The following is a 22032-nucleotide window of genomic DNA, read 5'->3' on the forward strand; positions in this document are numbered from 1 at the left end:
TGACATTATGCAGGTCACATGGTCACACTGAAAACTGAGAAAGATGCATGAAGAGAAGGAAATGAAAGAAGTCCAGACTAATGTTGTGGGAACTCAGCACATCCCTTTGGATGCCCAGAGTTGCCAAGAACCCCGTCGGGGGGCTTGGAGACCCTGGCCTGCTGCCTGGAACACCTGGTGGCTTGACTTCGACCCTTGCAGCCAATTGCCAGTTTTGTATGAGGACATGAAAGTCACACAGGTTTGAATGGTGTAATAATAAAGTATTCACAGGGTGAAAATGTAGATTTTAGGATTTTTGGTATGGGTTATGGGGACAAGATGCAGGAACCAGGGTGTGTCTAGTCCTTCTCCTTTCTTCTTCTTGTTCTCCATATTCTGCAGTGATGTGGGCACTTTGGGATTGGTTTAGAATAGAAGTGCACCATCTTACATAGGGGATAGGTATTGGGAATTTAGAGTAAATATGTTGTACGTAGTTTGCAGTATAAAAAGACGATACTGCCTTGGGGGCAGTCAGAGTGTGCTTGTGGCTGCCTTGCTGAACAGCCCTCAGCTGGACAGAAAGAAAATTTTATAGATAAGAATTAATAAACAACCTCAAGACCGAAAAGCGAAGGGTCCAGACTCATTCTTCTGTTGCGCGGGCCGAAGCAGAGACACCCTGCACATCTGGGGCAGAGAACATCAACAGCCGACCCGAGAAATACAAACAGAAACCACTGCAGCTATCACTTTTCTCAGTGCTACAATATCCTAGAATTAGGAGGGAGCTTTTGAAATTTCATCTATTTGATCCAATACCCTACAATACCATATTTCCTTAGGGAATACATTACTAGTTATACTGTCCTATCCATAGACATGTTATGGGGAAAGAAATGCTCAGTAGCTGTCTCGTGCTACTGTGCACTGCTTTGACATTGTTGGTTGTAATGAATACAGTAGAAGCCTCTGCACAGTAACAAAATCACTTCCTCCTGGATGTGATCTGATGAGGTTTGTGGGAGCCTGCACTCCACTTTTAGAACTGGTTGGTAAGATGAGCTGATCTTTACAAACATTAATGGCTATATAAGAAGCCATATAAGATGTTCTGCTGTATACATGCACTCTTTCAAAACAATAAAGTTGTATTTTTGCAGAATGCTCCATGCATTTCTGCTTCTCTGTGTGTGCTGTGGTCAGTTAAGGTAAATATCAGACAGAATTCTCACTGCTCTAATGGTGACTTGGAGTTTGTGGAACTGTCATCAACTCTGATCTATTATCCAGACTTCTTCCTTCATGTTTATGAACCCAATTGTTTCCACATCCTATTTTTATTTAGCTGATTATTCCTGAGTACATTACCTTTCACTTCTCTTTTATGACACGCATTCAATCTTTTTAGTTCTTTCTATTGTTGCAATAATTTTCAATTCAAAGACTGTCCTCCAGCCTACTGTATCTACTTCCAGTGTGGCTGTGCAATAAGCAGATATTCTCTGCCACTTTGCTTAACCATTTACAGTATTATAAAGTATTTATAATAACACAAATTCACACCCATTTGGGAATTGTTACACTGACAAATATTCAAGTCTGGACTAGTCCATTTAGCAAAAAACTGCTACTTACTTTGTGTCAGTAGAAATTATTGTAAAAGTTACACAGAGTTAGACACAAACGGCTTGATTTAGCACTGTTCTCATTTTAATTGTTCTTCACATCACATTGTGCCCTATTAGATGCTAAATAAATTAATAAACTAAAAGCATCAAATGGATCAAATAGATGAAATGAGAAAGTTTGTCTCAACTCAAAAAGGATGATTAGAAAAACATAAAATATAAGAACCTTTTATAATAGAAAAGCAGATCTTAGCATGGACTAACATCACACTCATTTAATGTCCCTTTCACCCTTGCTTTCAATGAAGTACCTGGATGTACCTCTTTAGCAATGTCTCTATAAATTGTTACCTCAGTCTTGGAGCCTATTTTGAACAAGTGACAGTATCCCAACACCCAGTGACCGCGGCTGCGCTTGATTTTGTGCCCCTGCCTTAGCCTGTGTCCCCTCCAGAAGGCAAATCCCACGTCATGAGCCTATTGCAAAAACACCACACCCATTTAGTTTCAAAAATCGATTGGAAGTATCCAAGTAGCAGCAGAGTGTCTATCAGGCGAGCACTGCCGGTCCTTAGTAAGCCCACAAGCATCCAGCCACAACAGAGCCTCCATAAACACCCTGCCGCCGCCTGGGGGTAATTTGCCCGGCATGTGCTGCCATTTCACACTTCTCTAGATCAAGTTCCACTGCCACTTGATCCAGCCTCGGACATGTCCCTTGTGATGGACACAGAGCCTTGATGTTGGAACTGCTGCCCCTGCACCAACTGGTCATACCTGGATGTGATCATTGACAGGAATTTTCAGAGATTTTGTAACTCCTTTGCTTTTGAATGGCATCATGTTTCACTCTATTTTGGCAGCAACAATAAGTGACTTGCACACAAAAGTTAAAAAAGTTATAAAATATTTCTAAGTCCCCTACAAGGAAGAAACTTATTTAATGGCCTGAACTAAATATTTTTCTGGCCTCCTCACAAGCAGCATCCAACATTGCTGAAAGAAAACCAGCAGGATTGGAGCAGAATTAGAGAAGCATTTTGAACAGAACTTTGTTTACCTGAAAAATGTGGATGGGTCAAGAGAGGGTTTTAAGACCTTGCACTGGATTTGCTTAACTGCTAGGAATAGTAATAATTTCTGCTTTTAAAAATTCTTCTGATTAATATATTTTGTTCTAGAAATGTCACAAACTATCAAAATTATAGTCTATATTCTTAATTCAAGATATCCTGTTTACAGCTATTCAGACTTGACATTAGGAAGCGTTTCTTTAGGAGAGGGTGGTCAAACACTGAGCAGGCTCCCTGGAGAGGGGATCAATGCCCCAGGCAACCTGTCAGTGTTTTAGAGGTGTCCATAACAACAGGCTTTAACCTTTGGTCTGCCCTGAGGTACTCGGGCAGTTGGACCACATAACAGTCTGATCTACAAATTCAGTTGTTAATTTGTATTGCAAAAGATAAGACTTTGCCTTTTTACATTTCTTCCCTCAAGTCCCACTTCATTTGGAGACCAGGCAATAGGCTTCTCACCACATTCAGAGAATGCTTTTCAACAGAAATGTCTGTGTGTATGCCTTAAAACACAGCAGGTGAAGAGGGGGAGGAGTGCAGCTTTATGTTGCATTGCATCTAGCCTTGTGTTGACTCCTTTTCACTTAGACACTGCCCCCTTATTGAGGCAGGAGTAAATCTCTAGTAATTATACAACTCAGTGTTATTATTTGTTCTACCACTGAGCTGAATTTGATCCACTCAAGGGCAGCACAGATCTAATGACATGACGTCTCTGTCTCCTGGCTTTACTGTTACAAACCAAAGCACTGAAGTGGGAATTGGTAATGCTGTGAATAACAGAGAGCTGTATTTCTATAGATCACAGTGTTCACCGACTGCCAGACTTAACTCTACAAGCACTGAGATCAGAAAATATTCTGTATCACTTCCTTGCTTTCCCTATGCTTTTCACACAATAGATGAAAATGACACTGTTTTATCTTCCAGCCATAGCCTGTGTCCCATCATGCTTGCAAAACAAGCCCATTCATTTTAAGTTTCCTTGGGGTACCTGCACACATGCTGTGTCTCAGCTGCTTTGTTTGTGCTGACTGGCAGCAAAGGAGACTGAATGATCCTGTACAGAATGTGACAGGATATGGCAGCTTGGTAAACTGAAAACCTCCTGTGTCTGATGTCTCTGTATTCCAGAAAACACATCTTTATGTATTACCTGACACACTTGGTACTTTAGTTTTCAGTATTATTTAGTGTCTCCTGGCAACCTCCACAGCTAACTATTTTCCATCAGCATGTTATTTGTACAAAATATTTTTAAATATTTTTAAATATAGCCCTGAATTTATTGTTTATCTTCTTGTTACTCCAGAATATGGCTTGTAGTGAAATCTCAGAGAAAGGAGTTTTTCACTTTTCCTGGATCCTAGGAAATTCAGAGAGAAATTCAGGAAGAAAAGCCCACATATACAGGAAAAAAAAACCCCAAAAAAACAAGTGGGCACATGGACTACACATCATTGAAGTAATTTCCCCAGGGGAATGGTGGATTTCCTAACATTGGACACTTGTAAGAGTGCTGAACCCATCTAGGTTGTTCTATTGCCAAGAAAGTTTGGGTCAGATGGTCCTTGAGGTCCTTTCCAATGTGGTGCCCTATGATCCTATGATTCAAATTGCAAGTTCACCTCCTACAGCTCCCAGCACAAGTTACTTACTTGATTTTTAAGGGCTAAATGAAGGCTCTGCTGAAACTAATGGCACCATTCTGAGACATGGCTCCAAAACAGAGTAATAATCACAATAAACAAGGAGAAGTTTGAAATTTTACAATTGATAAAATTAGCAGTACTTCTACTTCAGACAACTGGACATTGGTCTGTTAGAATTTAATGACTTACCATTAGGAAGTATTGTGTCAAATAACAATGTTTAAAAGTTTAAAGTAAAATAAGTAGAGTGTAGTGTAATACAGCACTTATTCAAAAAGAAATAGAGTGCTAAGCAGATCAATATGAAAACAGAAGTCACTATGTTTTGTATAGCTGTACCTATAGGAAAAATAATATTCTTCATAATCCAACAGGCTTCATTTTAATTTTTCCTTTTACTTAACATATCATTATGTCAGCCAAGATGGCCAAGCATGAAACCAGTAAACTGGAATGTGTAATTCCACAGAACCATTAAATTATCAAGGAAACAGCAATGGGGAAATCACAAAAATAGGACAAGAGGGATCCAAGGAGATAAAGTCAGAAGTGAAGATGAATAAGGGAGGGCTTACTCAACAATGATGATTATAAGAAAGCTCTTTGTTTTGCCAGTAGTTCCAGCAGTGGAACTCTCCTGCTTTGTGCCCTTGTCATCTGTCACCCTTCCCAGCTGCATTCCGTGGCAATGAAGGCAATCTAAGTGCCAGTGTCTGTCACAGGTCTGCACAATGCCAGCGCCCTTCTAACTACAGGAGACATAATTCAATAATACAAAGATAACTCTGATCCCACCTGGTACAGAAACTCCTCAGAACTGTACACAGGATCCCCACCTCATTTATTTTAAAGTATATGTGTCTGCACTGTAAAATTTCAACTACATTGTTGAAAGGAGGCACAAATATCAAGTATATCTTTGTGCATCACTTTATAGCAATCAATGTGAAATAATTGCTGCAGCTCTGCATATATTTGTGAAAGGAAGCTAGGAACTACCGGGATCTGTATTTTTTAAAATGGTACCAATATGGGCAAACAAACTAAGGCACGTATTCATGATGCACAATATCTTCTCACTAACATGAGAAGATTCACTGGTTTCAATGAAATTATTAACCTATACAGCCAAGAGACCATGATATGAACACTCATCAATATATTCCCCTCCTTGACAGTTACACTTCTCAAATCAATCAAGTAAAACAAAAGGCAATTTGAAATTAGTCCTCCTGCTTTCAATACAAACCAATAAATCTCAGTCTCCCTGAGTCAAGTAAGTATAAACTATTTTTTTGGCCTTCCTTTTAGTAAGTATGAGAATATGTGTTCCTTTGAAAAAATAGTAATAATATTCTTATCCAAAACTATTGTGAGAGAAGAGAATGAAGAGAGAATGAAGCCTCTGTCTTTCTCAGAAAACAAATTTATATAAAATAGATAGGATTAAATTTGGCTAATGTTGACTAAGGGTCATTGCATATATGTAGCTCAGCACTAATAAATTCCTGCATTCCTCTGAAATTCAGCAGAAAAAAATCTTTACAGACTCTGTGTGTGTTGCTGTTGGAGATAGTGCAGCAAATAGCAGAAATGACTCATTGCACTACTGCTAATGGGAAGGTGGGACTTAGGTGAGGTGAAAGACAAAAACACAAACCAACCCTGCCTGCCTCACTTTCTGTGGTTTGGAATTTTCACTGCACTTACACTTCACAACAATGAAATGCAGAATTCTGAAACAGGTATTATTAAGAAATGTTTTGAGAAATTTATCTCTCAGCAAAGAGAAGACAAATGCTACCATTCGAGACACAAATCATTGGAGGGAACTACCTGGATTGTTTGTGAGAGAGGAACTAATTTAAACAAGTCCATTTCTAAAGCATTGTTTACCTCAGGGAACCTTCTACACATGAATGTCAGAGGAAATTGTAGAAGGTCATATATCTCAGCTCTGTGAACCAGTTGTCCTCAATGACAGGGGATGTTTCATATAAATAAGGCTTAATCCCGCTCTGTGGCAGGCTTACCTAATGTTTGCAAGGCCACCTTCTATATGAAAAAGAGTCCAAAATGTATGTTTTATGATGAATTTATCAAATTTCTTTTCACATTTTGTGTCCCTTAAAGGACTGACTCACTTACCAGATCCCACACAGACTCAGGGTAGTCAGGTTTGGAACTGAAGTTCCATTTCTTAGCAAAACTCCACTAAGCTTGTTTGTTAACAAATGTGATTTTCTATATCATTTCTTAAAAATATCCTCCTTAGCATATTCGTGCCTCTTTAAATATACTTATTTATAGGCTGGCTACACAGCCTCCCCTTTCACCCAGTTAAGGGACTGCAACATAAGGGATGCTGCTTTACTTCCCATAGTGAGCTTCAGGAGCTAAAGCAGCCCCTCTGCTGTGTTTCTGCAGACAGGCTGGGGCTCTCCTGCTCTCACACTCCACTCTCATTCCCCACTCTGCCACATGGCACCGCACACTTGGGATCTGCTGAACGCTCCTGCTGTGACAGGAGCATAAGGAGGGCTTGGAGGTTGCTCAGGGAAGCAACATCAAACCAGGCTCAAACCCCTCAGCACGGGGAGTGCATGAACAGGCCCATATGCTGTGCCAGTTGCCCATTCCTGGCTGTTGCTGAAACCCTAGCAACACCACGGACACATCCTGTCTGCAGTGCTCCAAAGTGTTCCACCTGCTTTACACATGCAACAGGAACTGGTCCTCACTTTTAAGCCTTTCTGTTTTAACTGCAGTTACTTCATCGTGTCTGTGGAACCCAGTGTTGAGCACATATACACCTATGTATTGAAGTCCTCCAGGAAATCAAGCTTCTTATTGCCTTGTTGCAGGAAAACAAGGTTCCTTATTTCCTTATAATACAAACTCGGCCCCTTGTACAAGAAAGTACTTAACACTTTAAAAAAGCTTTTCCTGTGATCTCATTACTGTGCCCACTGTGTTATGTGTTAATGGAAACCTCATCAATTACCGGCTGTTCAGCTACATCCTGTGCAATGCAGGGTCACCCTATGGAGCTTATATGGAATTATGGACAAAAGGCCTATTCTCTTCCACATAAGCACAAACCCAAATTAATTTTGAGTCAGACTTGGCAGCATTTCAAATTTCTGCTTCCCATGTAGTTAAAAAGAATGCACTAATGAATAAAATTATTTTATAAGAGCGCTGACTTACATACTAAAAATGTTGACTCATTTGGGTGCCCGTTCCATGGCTCATTTTGCACATGGAAGTCTCCTTTGTGAGAAGCCTTGCTTCTTCTCCTAGTCCTGACCTCAGCCTGGTGTTTGATCTCACCCAGTGCCTGCTAGGTCATGTGTACAAGTTTTTCCATTTATTCCAGCACTTGATCTATTTGCCCCAGCCTAGTTAATTATATGAAAAAAAAAAAGGCACAAAATTATTAGCTAGACAGTAAGGAAATAATTTCATTGTTGTGCCTGGCTGTTTTGACTACATTTTCTCTGCTTTGTACTTCTTTCCTGGGGGAATTTTTCAAATAGCTCATTGCCTGAAATCAGCCCTTGGTCTGAGCTGTCCCATCTGTGCTGCTGCTTGATGCTAACATGGGCAGGAGGGAATGCAGGAGAGAATACCTTGGATAGGGCTATCAGTGGCAGAGAGACAGGACTGAGTCAGGCCTTTACTTGTCACCAGTATTTTAACTGAATTCCATCAACAGCTGGAAGTGCTCAGCTTTTCTGAAATCTCTGCTGACAGCACACTGCATGAGTGACTCAAAAATAAAGGTAAGCAGCTTTACTGCACACAGGAAGAGGCTAATCAGTGAATTTTCCTATTGATTCAAACGGCAGCAGAATTAGACTGATTCTCCAGCAGAATTTTAAATGCCGGGTATTAAATGTTTTGAAATGCAGGACTACTATTTTTGCAAGGTTAACACACACATCAGATATTTTCACCTATTCACATGAACCACTCATTGAAAATTAGTCCTCTAATAACCTGTGTCCTCACACGATGCAAAATCAGAGCCAGCCACAGGGAAGAACTATCAAGTGCTTTTAGAAAGCCATTAGGATGAAGGAAGCTCTTGAGTAAGTTTCCTTTAAAGCCTTGCATATTATGAATAACCCACACTGCTCTGGAATATATGAGTATTTCCATTATTTCCATTTCTTGGGTAACCTAAGGAATCTATGCACAGAAATATGAGGGGAGTAGGGGGTGTTGAAGTGGTCAGATCCATTCATAACTATGAATTATTTATTATTATTTGTTTTATCAACAGTTTGGTGTTGGGGCTATCTAAAATCAGTAGAGAAAAAAGCAGCCAACCCTGTGGAATTGTACAGAAACTAAAACCTATTCTGGCAGATGATTTCCAACTGCTGTTTTGGAAGTTGTCAGTGCACAGCACAGATTCCCCACCTTTGGTCACAAGTGTTGGTCTACAGGACTGCTGTCAAAACAAGCTAAATACCGAGACTAAGTATTGGAACCATTTTGCAAAATCAGGAATGGGCTTCACCTGGAGCCAGTTCACCCTCTGTAATGTCATCTTAATGCATTATTTTCCCTACCAATCCCAAAAGACCATAACAAGCCTTTGCTTTCCTATATAAATACAGGCTTTGTTAAACACAGATTACTGACTTGAAATCCCCCAGTGCTGCAGCAGGAGTTTAACTTACAGTTTCCACAGATTTGTGATTTTTCAGCATTTTTTGCCTTTTTTTTCCTAAAAAGCTGGATGCTGTAATTTCAGAATCCAGGCTATGTGTAACACCCAGATTGATTTTGAGGTTTCCAAAGTACTACTTGTTTATTTTCCTCACTAAGAAAACATATTTTTGATTTCCTTTTCATTTGCAATTCCTTATTCATTTGCATTTCCTTTTTCAAAAGCAGTTCAATTTGTGAATGAGTTTTCAATAATTTTGTACAGTAGAGAGAACAATTTTTAAGGTGGCTAAATGCACTAAGAGTATTTAATATCTGGAATCTTTCTAAAGCTATATCAGAGTAATAATCCTCTGTTTCTTGTTTCTAAATATGTGAAGGTAAAGTCCACCTTTAAAGCTTAGTTCAGTTTTTTACCATTATTTTAAGTGTGAGAGTCCATTTTAAATCCAAAAGAATTAAGTTTCTCCAGACCACAGTCTATAAATATAACTCTTGCTTTGTCTTTGCTCTTTCCAATAACTTTTGAGTGATTGTGAGTGCATGTGACAGAGGTAGAAGTCACAGAGATAATGAGCTTCCTCAGAGTGTGATAAAAGCAGTCAAGCAGATCAGAGTGATTCTCTGCGTGGCACCTGGAAGTGCCAGGGGCACAGGACAAACTGTGCATGTGCTCAGACTGTTCAGACACCACAGAAACCATATGGGGGAGACACTCACAAATGCTCAAGCCAAGACAGACGCTGCAAGCAAAGTGCAAAGCATACAGCCTGCAAAAAACTGTCCATCAGCTCCAGGATTCCTTACAAGAGTGTCCCCTCCTCTTTACAGTAAGTTTACTATCAATCTCTTGAATGGACACCAGTCTGAGTCCCTAATCTGTAACAAAAGCTTTATTTCCTGTAGCATTAACAGACCTCATATCATAGGGAAAGATCATTTATAGTTTCTAAAACAAATGAAGGCTCCTTCTCCTTATAAGGCCACATCAAAAAGAACAATCATTATAAAAACTAAAATCTTCAAGAGTCAGTCTGTACATGTGGATCCTTCCATTAAACATGAACCCTGTCTTGGGAGTGAATCATTATGACACTGCTTTTTTGTTTCTTGATGCTTTTTTGGAATTGTAGTTACTTCCAAACCTTTTTCCCTGAGGAGCCTACCCTCTTTTCCCCCGCCTCCTGCTGAATACCATTTTGCAAGCTCAAGCACAAACACCTCTACCCAAATAGGTAAAGAAGGTTCACTGCACAGCCCACACACCTTGGGGAGGCGAATGCAATCAGAATACACGAGTTAAGTGCCAGGCTCAGAGCTTTGCCTGAAGCACTTTGCAAGACTCACCATAACCATACTCATTTGTTTTCTGTCCCCTGTGCTGATCAGGAGAACCCTTTTTCTTCCAGGCTACAGAGGGGTTGGAAAAAGAGCTTAGGTCAGGGAAAATGAGATATTGTTACTTGATGCCAAAGAGTGTTTACTAGTCAATGAAGGAAACCTTAACAAGCTAGGCTGAGCATGCTTTCAACTGGTCCTTCCCAAAGGATAAAAGCAAGCAACTTGTCATGACAGAAACAGAATTTCAGACAATTTAAAAATGGTCATAATGAGTTGCTTTCAGGCTAATATCTTGTATATAGTCAAATACTTTGAAAACAAATTCAATTCTTGCCAGTCCTGATGTTTTTTTAAATAATGCATATCCATATCCGCAGAAGAAATCTCAGCAAGAAAGAACAATCTGTGCATTTCTGTCCACAAAGAAGTGCAACAGACACTGTGATAGCATAGTTTTCACGTTGCTGTAGAAACTCCAGCAGAGTATGCTTTAACTTTGTGAGTGATTAAAATACAAACTGTAACGCTGCCATAAAGAATTAACCACAGATAAGCAGAACTAAGATGAATGCGGGCAATCCCAAACACTACGTTACCTGCTTTCCTTAGCATTGGAGCTCTTTTGTTCTTATAAACCAAAGTTTAAACTGATAAAGTTGCATTTTGCCACTTTTGAACAGTTTGGAGGTTGCTAAAGGAAGGGCACAGTTCATTGGATACATGTGGCATTCTGCATGGAAAGCAAAATCACTCTCTTTCTTTTAGACTTTTGTCTCAACAAAAGATAGTGGAAATACTCATGTGCTCACTCAAGAACCAAATTAACACTTTCCAGACAAAAAAATTAGAGATGAAAAGGGACCTTATGGAGAGGTGAATCAACAGACTCACATTACAAATTGCCAAATAAAGCGTACGTGCTCCATGAGGTGGAACTGGACCTCAAGAATGAAGGGCATAGATTAAAACCAGCAGTAAAGTACAACATAGCGACTAACCCAAACTAACAACCAAATGATGTGAGACAAAGAAGCCATCTGACTGACAGCCATCCCAATGGGACAAGGAAATCAGAGATGATCAGGTCATGCAGACCTCTGCAGCGCTCAGAAATAAGCAGATTACTATTCAGAGCACATGGGACTGGGATAATGCTAAACCCTCGAAGACATTTCACGGCATTTGTTTCCAGCCCCTTTGTTCCCCGCTAACACGTCTGGGGATCTCTCCATCCCCTGTGCCCCCAGAGCCGTCTCTCGCCCCGAAGCTGCGCGCCCCAGGCCAGGCTCTGTCCCGGCTCCTTCTGTTCTTTGTGAGGCTATCGGAGGTCCGGGAAAAGACAGGCACGGGACAGGGCAGAGAAGGTGGCTGCTAGGGGAGCCCCAAAGCGAGGGGTGGGGTGAGCCTGCGGTGAGACCGCGGGCAGAGCAGAACTCGAAGGGACGCCGGCGAGGGTGAGGGACGGTACAGGGGTGGTAGCCCCAAGGCTGGCGGGGGAGCGGGAGGGAGACCCGGGGCCGGGCTCGGGGGACGCACCCCCTGTAAACCCGGCCGGGGCTGCCCCAGGGGCCCTGCCCGTGGCCGGGCGGGCGCTCCGCTCCGCTCCCCGGCGCGCTGGGCAGGCTGCGGCAGGTAGGGAGCCGGCAGCGCCGGGGCTGCGCCTCCCCGCGCCCGGCTCGCCCTGCCCCCGCGGGCCGAGCAGCCGGGGGGGGCGGCAGGGGTGTGCGGCGAGGGGGATTAGCGGGACGCCGCGGCCCCGCCTTCCCTCCTCGCATCCTGGGCGCGATGAGAGGGGGAGATGGACCCAAGCCGGCGGGACTGGCACCATGACATTCGCCGGCTTCGTGGTGGCGCTGGTGATAGGGGCGATCCCCGGAGCCCGCGGGCCGGGGCAGGTCTCCGGCAGCCTCCCGGCCGCCCGCGCCCCGCAGCCCCCCGCCGGCTGCCCCGCCGGGGGCTTCCCCGCGGCCCAGCGCCCCTGGGCACCGGCGGCGCCCCCTCTGCCGCGCCGGGGGGCGGCGGGCCGGGCGCCGCGGGGCCGCCGCAGCTCCTGCGCCCTGCCCGGCGGCGGCGAGGGGCGACCCGGCTGCGCCGCCGGAGCCGGCCGGGGCGCGGCGGAGCGCGGCCGCGCTGACTGCGAGCGAGGTAAGCGGGGAGGGGGCGAGCCCGAGGCAGGGGTGGCGGCGGAGCGGGAGAGTGCGAGGGGCTGAGGGACGCGGGGGGAGACGGACACAGAGAGCCTTGGCCGGGCGGCGGCGTTCTCCCATCCCGGACCGGTTCCCTGCCGCTGGAGGAAACGGGGAACGAGGGGACGGACACCGTCTGCCAGTGACAGCCAAAGCTGTTCGCAGAGGAGAGAAACTCGTGCATCAGAGGATGCAGCGGAAAGACGAAGGTCCCGCCTGGGTTTGTTTCTCCGCTATTCTAATACTGGGTAGGTGAACAGCGTTTCAAAGCTGCGCCATAAGCGTTCAGCAGGCTCAGTTTGTCAGGGCTGGCTGGCATTCCTTTTTTTAACCGGGTTCACTTACTGGGAAAACACTTTGTCTGCAGAAGTGAAGTGGCAGAAAGAGAAATAGAAGGATGCCTGGCTCCAAAGATGAGATGTTTACACAGTATGACTTTCTTTGCCCCCTATCTTAGCATAATGGGGTTCACAAGTTAGTGCTGGTGCTCAACAACAGCGTGAGCTGAGACAAGAGACTTGTGCTCCCCTCACACACTCCCAGATGAACTCCCACTGACTTCAGTGGAAGTTTTCAATGTGTAAGGACTGAACAGCAATTTCTGCATCCAGCACTTGATCAGCTTTACATTTCATCAGTGTTGGCATTAAATAAATTGATGTACAGTCTGGTTTTGAGTGACTTCACATTTTCTCCCACATTGCTCTGGTATTATCTTCTACCTAAATAAGAATTGTGTCCTATCTATAGCTATACTAAACATGACCAAGCATAATTGTTGAAATGAAAATTAAAATTCCCTGCTTCATTGTCCTTCCTTTTACATATTTTGTAATAGCACAAAGTCAGCAAGGAGGTTGATTGTTAATATTACTTTTTTGTTCACTGAGAAAGCTGACTTTGTGTTGTGAGGGTTTTTTAAAATTAATTTACTTTCAGATGACTGAAAAGGATTCTTATCCTTCTCTTCCAACACTACCCATAGAAGGGGTGTGAAAAAAAAGGCAATTTGAACAATTATATGTATTGGTAGAAAATACCCCATGAAGAGGATATGGAGGCACCAAGGTCCCTATTGATCATTTGCACATCAAAAAATGCAGCTTCCTAAGTTGTGTTCCAAGTCAAATCTACTCCTTCAAGAAGACAGAATGATGTTATGCAGTACAGATGTTTCTCTGGGAAGAATACCAGGCATGGAGAAAACAGATACCTTTTATTCACAGATGAAAAAACCCCAGAAGACTTCATGCCCTTTAACTGATCTCACTTTCAGTGAGGGTACCACAGTTGCTTCTCTAATTTAGCCCAGCATATTAATAGTTTTCTTAGCATTCTTCAGTCTGGTTCCCAAAATACTTTATGAGGACTTAGTCTAATATAATAGTGAGGAACACAGTAGTTTATTGCTAAGAACCCAATCTTGCACTTAGTAAGTTTCAGAATCCCTTCCAAGTTCAGCATGAAGGGGATTTAAGCAAAAAAACCCACTAAAATACTACCTGATTTGGGTTTAGCTGTGCTTCTCCAGTCTTTTCAGAATGGTGCTTTGTTCCCCCAGAAAAAGGAAATCCAGGTTGGCCCCTGCTAAGAGGGAAGACACAGCTACTGAACAATAGCCAATACTTTGTAACAGACAGATCATCTGCTCCTGTTGGACATGCACTGGTGGTAAACTCCAGTGGCATCACCAGGGCCAATGTCTGCCCAAAAGCCTCTGTGGGGCAAGATGAAAGAATTAGAGAGTTTGTGAGATGGCTAAAGGTGGAACATGGACACAAATCAAGCCATTTGTCCAGAAATAAAAGATTACTGTAACATTCCCCCCGAAGTATGTTCCTTTCTTACAAGAGGCAAAAAGATGTCAGTGAGGCAATGTCATGATGTGGTTATAGCTAGAGAGAGAGAGACAGACTGCTCAGAGAGAAACTCACTGCACCTCTTGCTTTAGTACCTGGGCTAAGGAAGCCCATACTCAGTGTTAGGCACCTGCCATAACTAAATACAATACCATATTCAAAGGCTTACCTGTAAATCTCTGGGTTTGTCTAGCTTAAATATTATAACTTATCTGCAAAGTTCATTGGCTAAACTTTGTCCTTATGCATATGTTAAATTGTTTTATATTTAAACAGTGACAATGAAATATTTTTAAAGCGCCTTTGCAATTATACTGTACAGTACTAGACTAAAATCAGTTTTACTGTTTAAACTAATAGGTTTTGGTCTTTCATTTCCTTCCTTCTAAAAATACCTGGGTAACATTACTTATTCATGCCTTGAAAGCAAGTAAACGAAATACAAATACATATCATGATTAACCAAGGATACCAGAGAGGATAATAAATGAATATGAGCATACTCTCTACACAGAGCCCGTATACATCCACCACAATTTAGTATTTTAGTTGCTACTAATAACAACTTACCTGTGGTGTACTCAGGTTCCAAGAACGAGGCCTAGCTCAGTACCTGGGAGCAGGTGCTGCCACACAGTGTTTGTGTGGCACATGGTTACAGCTTTGTGCATATGTTGTTCATGCTATGTTGTTCCACATCTCATTTAAAGCACTTTGAATCAAGTAGGTTAATTATTTGCTTTTCTATTACGAAGAGGGACCAATACAAAACAGGCTAAGTGCCTTTGTCAGAGGTCAGTGGCAGAACTGGAAATAAAGTACACATCTCCAGGAAGGCCTGACTTTAGACCCTTTCCATTAAAATTGCTTTTACCAAAAGGTGATTCCACTAATGTCAATCACATAAAGGTTCACTAAACTTTTGTGAGAGAAGACTCAAGCCTCAGACTCATAATCTAAACACTAGATTATTCTCCCTACCTGTTATAGTATAGTCCAAGCAGTTGATGGAATGACTTCTGGGACTTTGGTTTTTTCCAATAGCTTATGATTAGAAGTGGAACATGAATGCCCATATTTTTGTTCTAAGAAGCAGCTCCTCTGGAACCATTCTTACCTAAGCTGCACAGAGTGAGACCCCTCATTTTCTCCAGCTCTGCCCACATAAGACAACTGCAGTCCTTCAGAGCCTGTTACATTGCTCAGTTCCAGTTTAGATTCTCAGAGCTTTAAACCACTGATTGCTGACATGATGGATCTCAGTGCTGCAGAGGAACCAACGCAGCACATTACACACTCAGTGTATACAATATTTATGAAAGTTCTAATATAAGAATCCTTGAGTATGCAATACTGCTACTGATCCTCAAAACAGTTCTTAAAAGTAGTTCTGCTGGAGGCACCCTTTTTCAAGGTTAAAATGCCTGGAGAAAATAACTGTAATTTTAGTCTAGGAGCAGTGCTCAGGAAAGTGATAGACAATAGCATTCATTGATCACAGTGAGCACCATGCATAATTTTGCTGAAGGTAACAGGATTAATTTATTTGAGTTTAGTCAGGCCTGATCCTGGAAGGGAAGTTTCCATTGATTTGAACCAATGTTAGGTTTTACCTGTGCTACATGAAGTTTTTTACAAGTACCTCATACCAACCAATGAATTAGTTTTATTCTGAAACTGGGATAGACCCTTTTATATGTATTATGGATCCTCCCCATGTACTTTAAATACTGCAAGTAACAGTGTGATCCCATGGGATACAGAGCATGTATCAGTGGGAAACCCTCACACTTGATGTCAATTTGGACTGACCTAATTGACTCCAAGACAACTGAGATGAATTGTCAGTGCAGGGCCTTTCTGAAGCACTGTTCCACATTGGAACACCTTGAATATTAGTGCAGAAATAAAAATATTTGTTGTTTTTACAGATTTCCAAAATTGAAATTACTACTTTTGCTTTGGTTTAAATCTGCCATTTCAGAGCATGCTGCACCAGGGTGAAATGCATAAGCAATTTTTACTTCTGATTCCTATTTTCCCAGCCTACATTTACAGCCAAATTGCAAACCTTTGGACAGTGTATACCAAGAAACTATGGCACACCTTTAGCCAACATCATAAACACTACTGCTGCAGCACTAACACATCCAGCAGAAGTGGAAGTGATTCCCATCCTATTTGCAATTCAACCACACAGTAACAATGCTCATTCCCAGTGAAACATAAAAAATAAAACAGAGTTTGAAGTCACCCAGCAACTCTGCACATGAGAATGTATAGGAAAAGAGGCCAAGCACAACAGTGCAGTTCCTTTGAAGCTCTTCTGCTTTTCTGAGTTAATTAAAAGTTGGCTGGGTGGTTTTCCTCTCCCTGAGTGTCTCATCTTCAGCCTATATGGCAGGTGTTCTGGAGCAAGTCTCAGCAGCACCCACTGGATACCCTTACTTCCTTTCATTTGCAAGTATAACTTAATCTCCTTTCAAGTGATAGCAGATAGGAAAGAGTCTGACTTGGGCAGATACCAGGACAACTAAAATTACTAGACTGTATGTAAACAACAGGAATTGACCGTCAGTAACCTTAGCTAAAACAAAATTACTGTAAATCCATACATACTTTCTGAGTATTTATACTCATTTTTATAAATGAAGGCATTTCTGTCAAGACAGCAGATTGTATTTTTTGATAAAGGGCTGAATGAAGTCTGTCCTAAGAGCACAGTATATGTCTAGAGCTGTCTCACAGGCCTGCTTTATGTCCTGTGCCCTTGTTTCTAACTACTGTGGGGTCACCTCTCCTCATCCTCCCTCTTCCTAACCAGAGCTGAGGAGGGCAGAGCCATGGGCAGGATCCTGGTGCTGCTGTTCCTGTTGTTCAGCTTTGTGTTGAGGCAGGGTAGGTTTGATAAGCACTTTAAGCAGAGGTCTGACACTATATTGAACTGGTGGAGTGCAGAAAGAGTAGATACTACTGCATTAGTTCTACTCCCAATGGTTTATAGTTTTGTTCAGCAACTAAAAGAGCTGAAAAATTATGCTTAAAAATCTGAGGTGCTACTGTACCTCTGACTCCAGAAACCTAGAGCCTCCAGTGCATACACTTAAGGCAGACATGTTTTGTAAGAGGGAATGCAGACACTCCTCTGCAGAGTTGTGCTCCAGGGGCAGCACAAAGTGTTTGGGTGCTTGAGGTGTTACATTGGAACAGCAGTAGACTTAACCAGTGAAAATAATAATTAACCTGTATCCTTTCAATTTCTTGCTTCCTATGAAGTGAAAAAGTGTTTCCTGGCAATTTTACACTGCAAACACTGACTATCTTGCAATTAAAATATTAGCACAAAAAGAGATAGCTGGTAGTGCAGCATAAACACACACCATGGCAGATGATGCTGTTATCCTGCAATTCCCTAGGATCAACTGACACAGGAAACACAGAGCTGTGTTTCATCATGAAGAAAGAGTTTTACATACTGGAAAGAAAAACAAAGCTACTGTAATGAAAGTCTTGATGTTGAGGTTCTGTTTTATGAGGTATCACTACTGTAACTAATGTATCTCTTGATCTGGTAATATAACTACCAGGTGTCTGAACACCACAACATTTTGAGTAAACAACAGAGAAATAATTTTCTCATTAGTACCTTTGATATGTTTGCTATATAATTATGACTTGGTCATATGACAGAGGTTGATACATACTTCAAAGTACATGTACATTATATTTGGTTGCCTCTATTAAAAGACAGGTTTAATATTACCTACATGTAAAAACAGGCTTTCTTTTTATTTCTTTCTATATTAGTTTATCAGGTGAAAATCAAGAATATTTAAAATTGGTTACAAAATTACCTTTAGCAATCCTCTTGTGTGTTTTGCTGTGTTTATGTGACTAAGTTCTTCCACCACTGTCATTGGGAAATCTGTAAATACAGAAAGAGGAGTGAGCCAAATTCTGCCATGGAGACTTTAGAAGAAAATTTTACTCTTCAAGTACTCCCTCATTCAAATATTTGAATAGAAACATTGTGTAATGTGTACTCAGGAAGCACTGTATTGATTTCAGTAGGTGTCATGCAGCACTGTAAGCAATCATGCACTAAAATATACTTATTTTTGGAGATGACATCTTCAAACTCGCTTTCTGGTATGTCAGGAATCACTTTGCTATGAGTGCAGTTGATATTTCAAGTGAAAATAATAGTCTATACAAAAGTCTGGTGAAGAGCAGAAATAAACAGAATTCCAAACTCTGTCTGTCTGTGACATACAGAAAAAATACAAAGATAAAAAAATTAAAGACAGATAAATGATGTGCAACATGTCTACAGTATAGTTATATTTGACTCAAATAATCCTCTCTCAAAATGATAGCTCACTCTGTAACATGAGTCAGATAAATGTTGTTTGTAGTTTACTGCACAGTAAGTTACTGCTGAGAAAGTAAATAGGAGGCAAAAAGGAACATGCCAAGCCAAACATGAGGTTAATTAATTCCTTCAGTTATTTGGCAGTTGTTTGGCTTTGTGGTTTTATAAAATACACTGAACTAAACCCAGGAGAGAGGCTGAGAAGAAAAAGTGGATCTACCTATTATTATTATTTACACAAAGATGAACACAGACACAATGAAATGAGAGGCACAAACACTGACTATCTCCATCCCACTGCTAAACACCTGCAGACTGGATGATGGTGTAGCTTCTAAGTAGATCACAGAACAGAAGCAGATGGATTAACTGGAATTTCAGACAATATGAATTATCTGAATATAGCTGGGCTGTTTTTGATAATTTAACAGAAATATTTCTTGTTGAATTACTGCTCTGTCATGATTTTCTCTGTTTCTCTGTAGCTATCCCTACAACCAGCTTTTCCCACCTTTGCCAGGGCCACTTGGCTACCTTCAATAGTAGATACATCTGACATCTCAAGTAAAACTACTGTAATACAAAAATGCAAAATCTGCTAATTTTCCTGGATTTCTGTGCTCTGTAGCTCTCAAGAAAAACTTTTTTCCCTCCCACTGCTTTCAGACAATTCCTTATGGTTTTTAGCTTGCTTTGTCTGAGAGTTTGGTAAAGACCTCTCATGAATTAACAGAACTACATGCAGTGTTTTTCTGTCTGAGAAAAGTATGAACAAATGCATTCTTTGGCTAAAATGAACAGCTGTCATCTATGATATGCAGAATGTAACTTGGGGCAGAGCAAAGCTATGCAGTCCATGTGGTTATTTTCTGATTCTCTTAAGGTCAATGGAATTTTGTGAAAGATAAAAGTACAGCATACTTTATACAAATAGAAATATACATATGCACACACTGTGTATATATATATATATATATATATATATATATATACACACACACACACACACATATATGTTTTGCTCAATTTGGGTAGAGGAAATCACATTTCAATAATTATATAAGTACTTTGTTAGATCTTTAAGTTATAGCATCAGAAGGATCAGAAAGACGATGCAGTTTCAGTATGGGGAGAATAATGCTTTCCTCATGTACAAAAAGGGTTCTCTTAATTTGTGTATCACTATATGAGAATGTTAGGTGTGCCAGAATGTTTCTTGGAAACATCTCAGTATCCATGAAACAAGAACTCAGGGAAAATGAAGTTCAGAGTCTTGTGTGGGATGCATTAACCAAGCAATAGAGTCTCTTGGAGATGTAATTGTTTTATTTTTAATTTTTGGTAACCAGGGTCAGTGAGACTCCGGGGAGGCAAGAATGAGTTTGAAGGTACAGTGGAGGTTTATTTGAATGGAATCTGGGGAACAGTCTGTGGGAGCCATTGGGACAATAATGACGCGACAGTTGTATGTCGACAGCTTGCACTTGGGTAAGTTTCAGTTCAAGTAAAAACCAGTCAACTCATTTTCATGATGTTTCAGTATAAAGGACAATCTGCTTTTTAAATCCTGGGGGCTTTTTGTGTTTGATGATTGCTTTTTTTCTGTTTGAATGTATTTGAATGCTGAAGTTGTTCTTCCCAGAATACTTTGCTGGCTTCAGCAGCATTACACTTCAAAGAGGAAATCAGTATTTCCTCAGAAAGCTGAAGATAGGATCTGGACAGGAGCAGACTGTGGCAAATGCTTTGCTTTCAAAGTGAAATGTGTGAACAGGGCAGCAAGCTTCAACAAACTGCTCTATTGGACATCTGGGAGATGTCCACATGGACAGAATTACGTGGTCTGATCCTGATCTCACACATCTAAGTGTAAATTAACAGCTCCAGTTAGGTTATTGAATCTATAACAATGTAAATGGAGCCAGGATTAGACTCTACATGGGCTCCTAATCACAGGAAAATTCCTAATTCTCAGGGGCAATGGGTTATCCTAGTAATCACCCATTGTAGTATGCCAAACGACACCTGGAACTCATCCTACGTTTTTGGCAAATGGCAACACTTTAGAGCTGCAGCCATACTGGACAGGCTGAAAATCCCTGCACTGCCCTTGCTGACCATTACTTCCCACTGCTGCCAGAATGCAGTTAATCAACAGCACTCTTCAGCATAATGTGTCTGCCTTTATTGCCTTTCTAACATTTCTTTCACTCACATACCAAAGCACTGGTTTTGCTTGCTACAAGCAGTAAGGGGCTTTTAAAGCAGACTTGCACTGTGACATTCCTAATGATTAATCCACTTTTTAAGACTGCTAGCCAGAACTAAATCTAAGCTGGTTTATAATGTTCAATACTAATCTGGACACACCATGCCAACTTATAAAAATCTAAGGATTAGATGAGATAAAAGTTCAGCCATCTGGAGGCTGTGATTTTGCTTATGACTTCAGCTGTCTACGTGCAGTGGCTCCTTCCCTCATTTTCATGTGAGTCCTATCTGCTCTCTATACCCTGAACATTTCAGCTGAACGAGGCTGCTGTTAGCAAAAGTAGTTCAGCAATATGGGTGAATGGTTTTGTCTTTTCAACAGAAATGGCTCAAAGCTGAACCCAGGCCAAAAAAGCCCCAAGCAAACAGTAGCTAAAACTTGGAGCTGTCTTGAATGTTTCACAGAAATGTGGATCTCTGTACCACCAGGTACATCACGAGGCATTACTGGTGCTTTTCAGGTGCTACATCTATCTGTTCCTTTGATACCACCATATTTGGGCTTTGTTTTAACTTCATTGTGCTTTGCAAGGAAGAGAAGATGGCTCTATAAGTGTTGCTGTAGATCCAGCATGAGAAGGAAAGAGAGCTGTTTATAAAATGTTCTGGGTGGATGGGAATGGCTGAATTGAGAAAAATGGATGGGGGCCTGTGATGGACTGTGAGGTGGTGGCACTGCCCCATCATCACAGCCACAATACAAGGCAGTTATGGGCAGAGCATGGTATGTCTGCATGGAGGAAAGGACAGAATAAGGGACAAAGACCTGGTGGCATTACCCCTCCTGGAAGTGTAACTATAGTGGGCTGGTACTATAGATTCACCTATGGACTGTGGAGTCTGTGTAGCTTTTGTAGTTAGGAACTGGGAGAGCAGGGATGTAGCTGGCTCTGCAGCAACACAGTCATTGTACTAAAATATCCCACAGCAAAATGGTGAGAACTGGGTCACATCTGTTACTTTTCTTTGTGCAGAAGACAAT

At 41.5% G+C, this 22032-nt stretch overlaps 1 protein-coding gene across 1 annotated transcript in view; it reads left to right on the plus strand.

The window, feature by feature from the left end:
• The first annotated feature begins 11978 nt into the window (after window positions 1-11978).
• The window catches only part of PRSS12 (serine protease 12), a 33370-nt gene continuing 23316 nt past the window's right edge, over window positions 11979-22032 (plus strand). The window contains exons 1-2 of the mRNA XM_074542069.1: window positions 11979-12507; window positions 20129-20267. Of these exons, the coding sequence (XP_074398170.1) occupies window positions 12189-12507; window positions 20129-20267 (458 nt within the window). The 5' untranslated portion in view covers window positions 11979-12188. The remainder of the gene's footprint in view (window positions 12508-20128; window positions 20268-22032) is intronic.

Source organism: Zonotrichia albicollis, chromosome 5, assembly GCF_047830755.1.
Source record: "Zonotrichia albicollis isolate bZonAlb1 chromosome 5, bZonAlb1.hap1, whole genome shotgun sequence".
NCBI classification, from domain to species: Eukaryota; Metazoa; Chordata; class Aves; order Passeriformes; family Passerellidae; genus Zonotrichia; species Zonotrichia albicollis.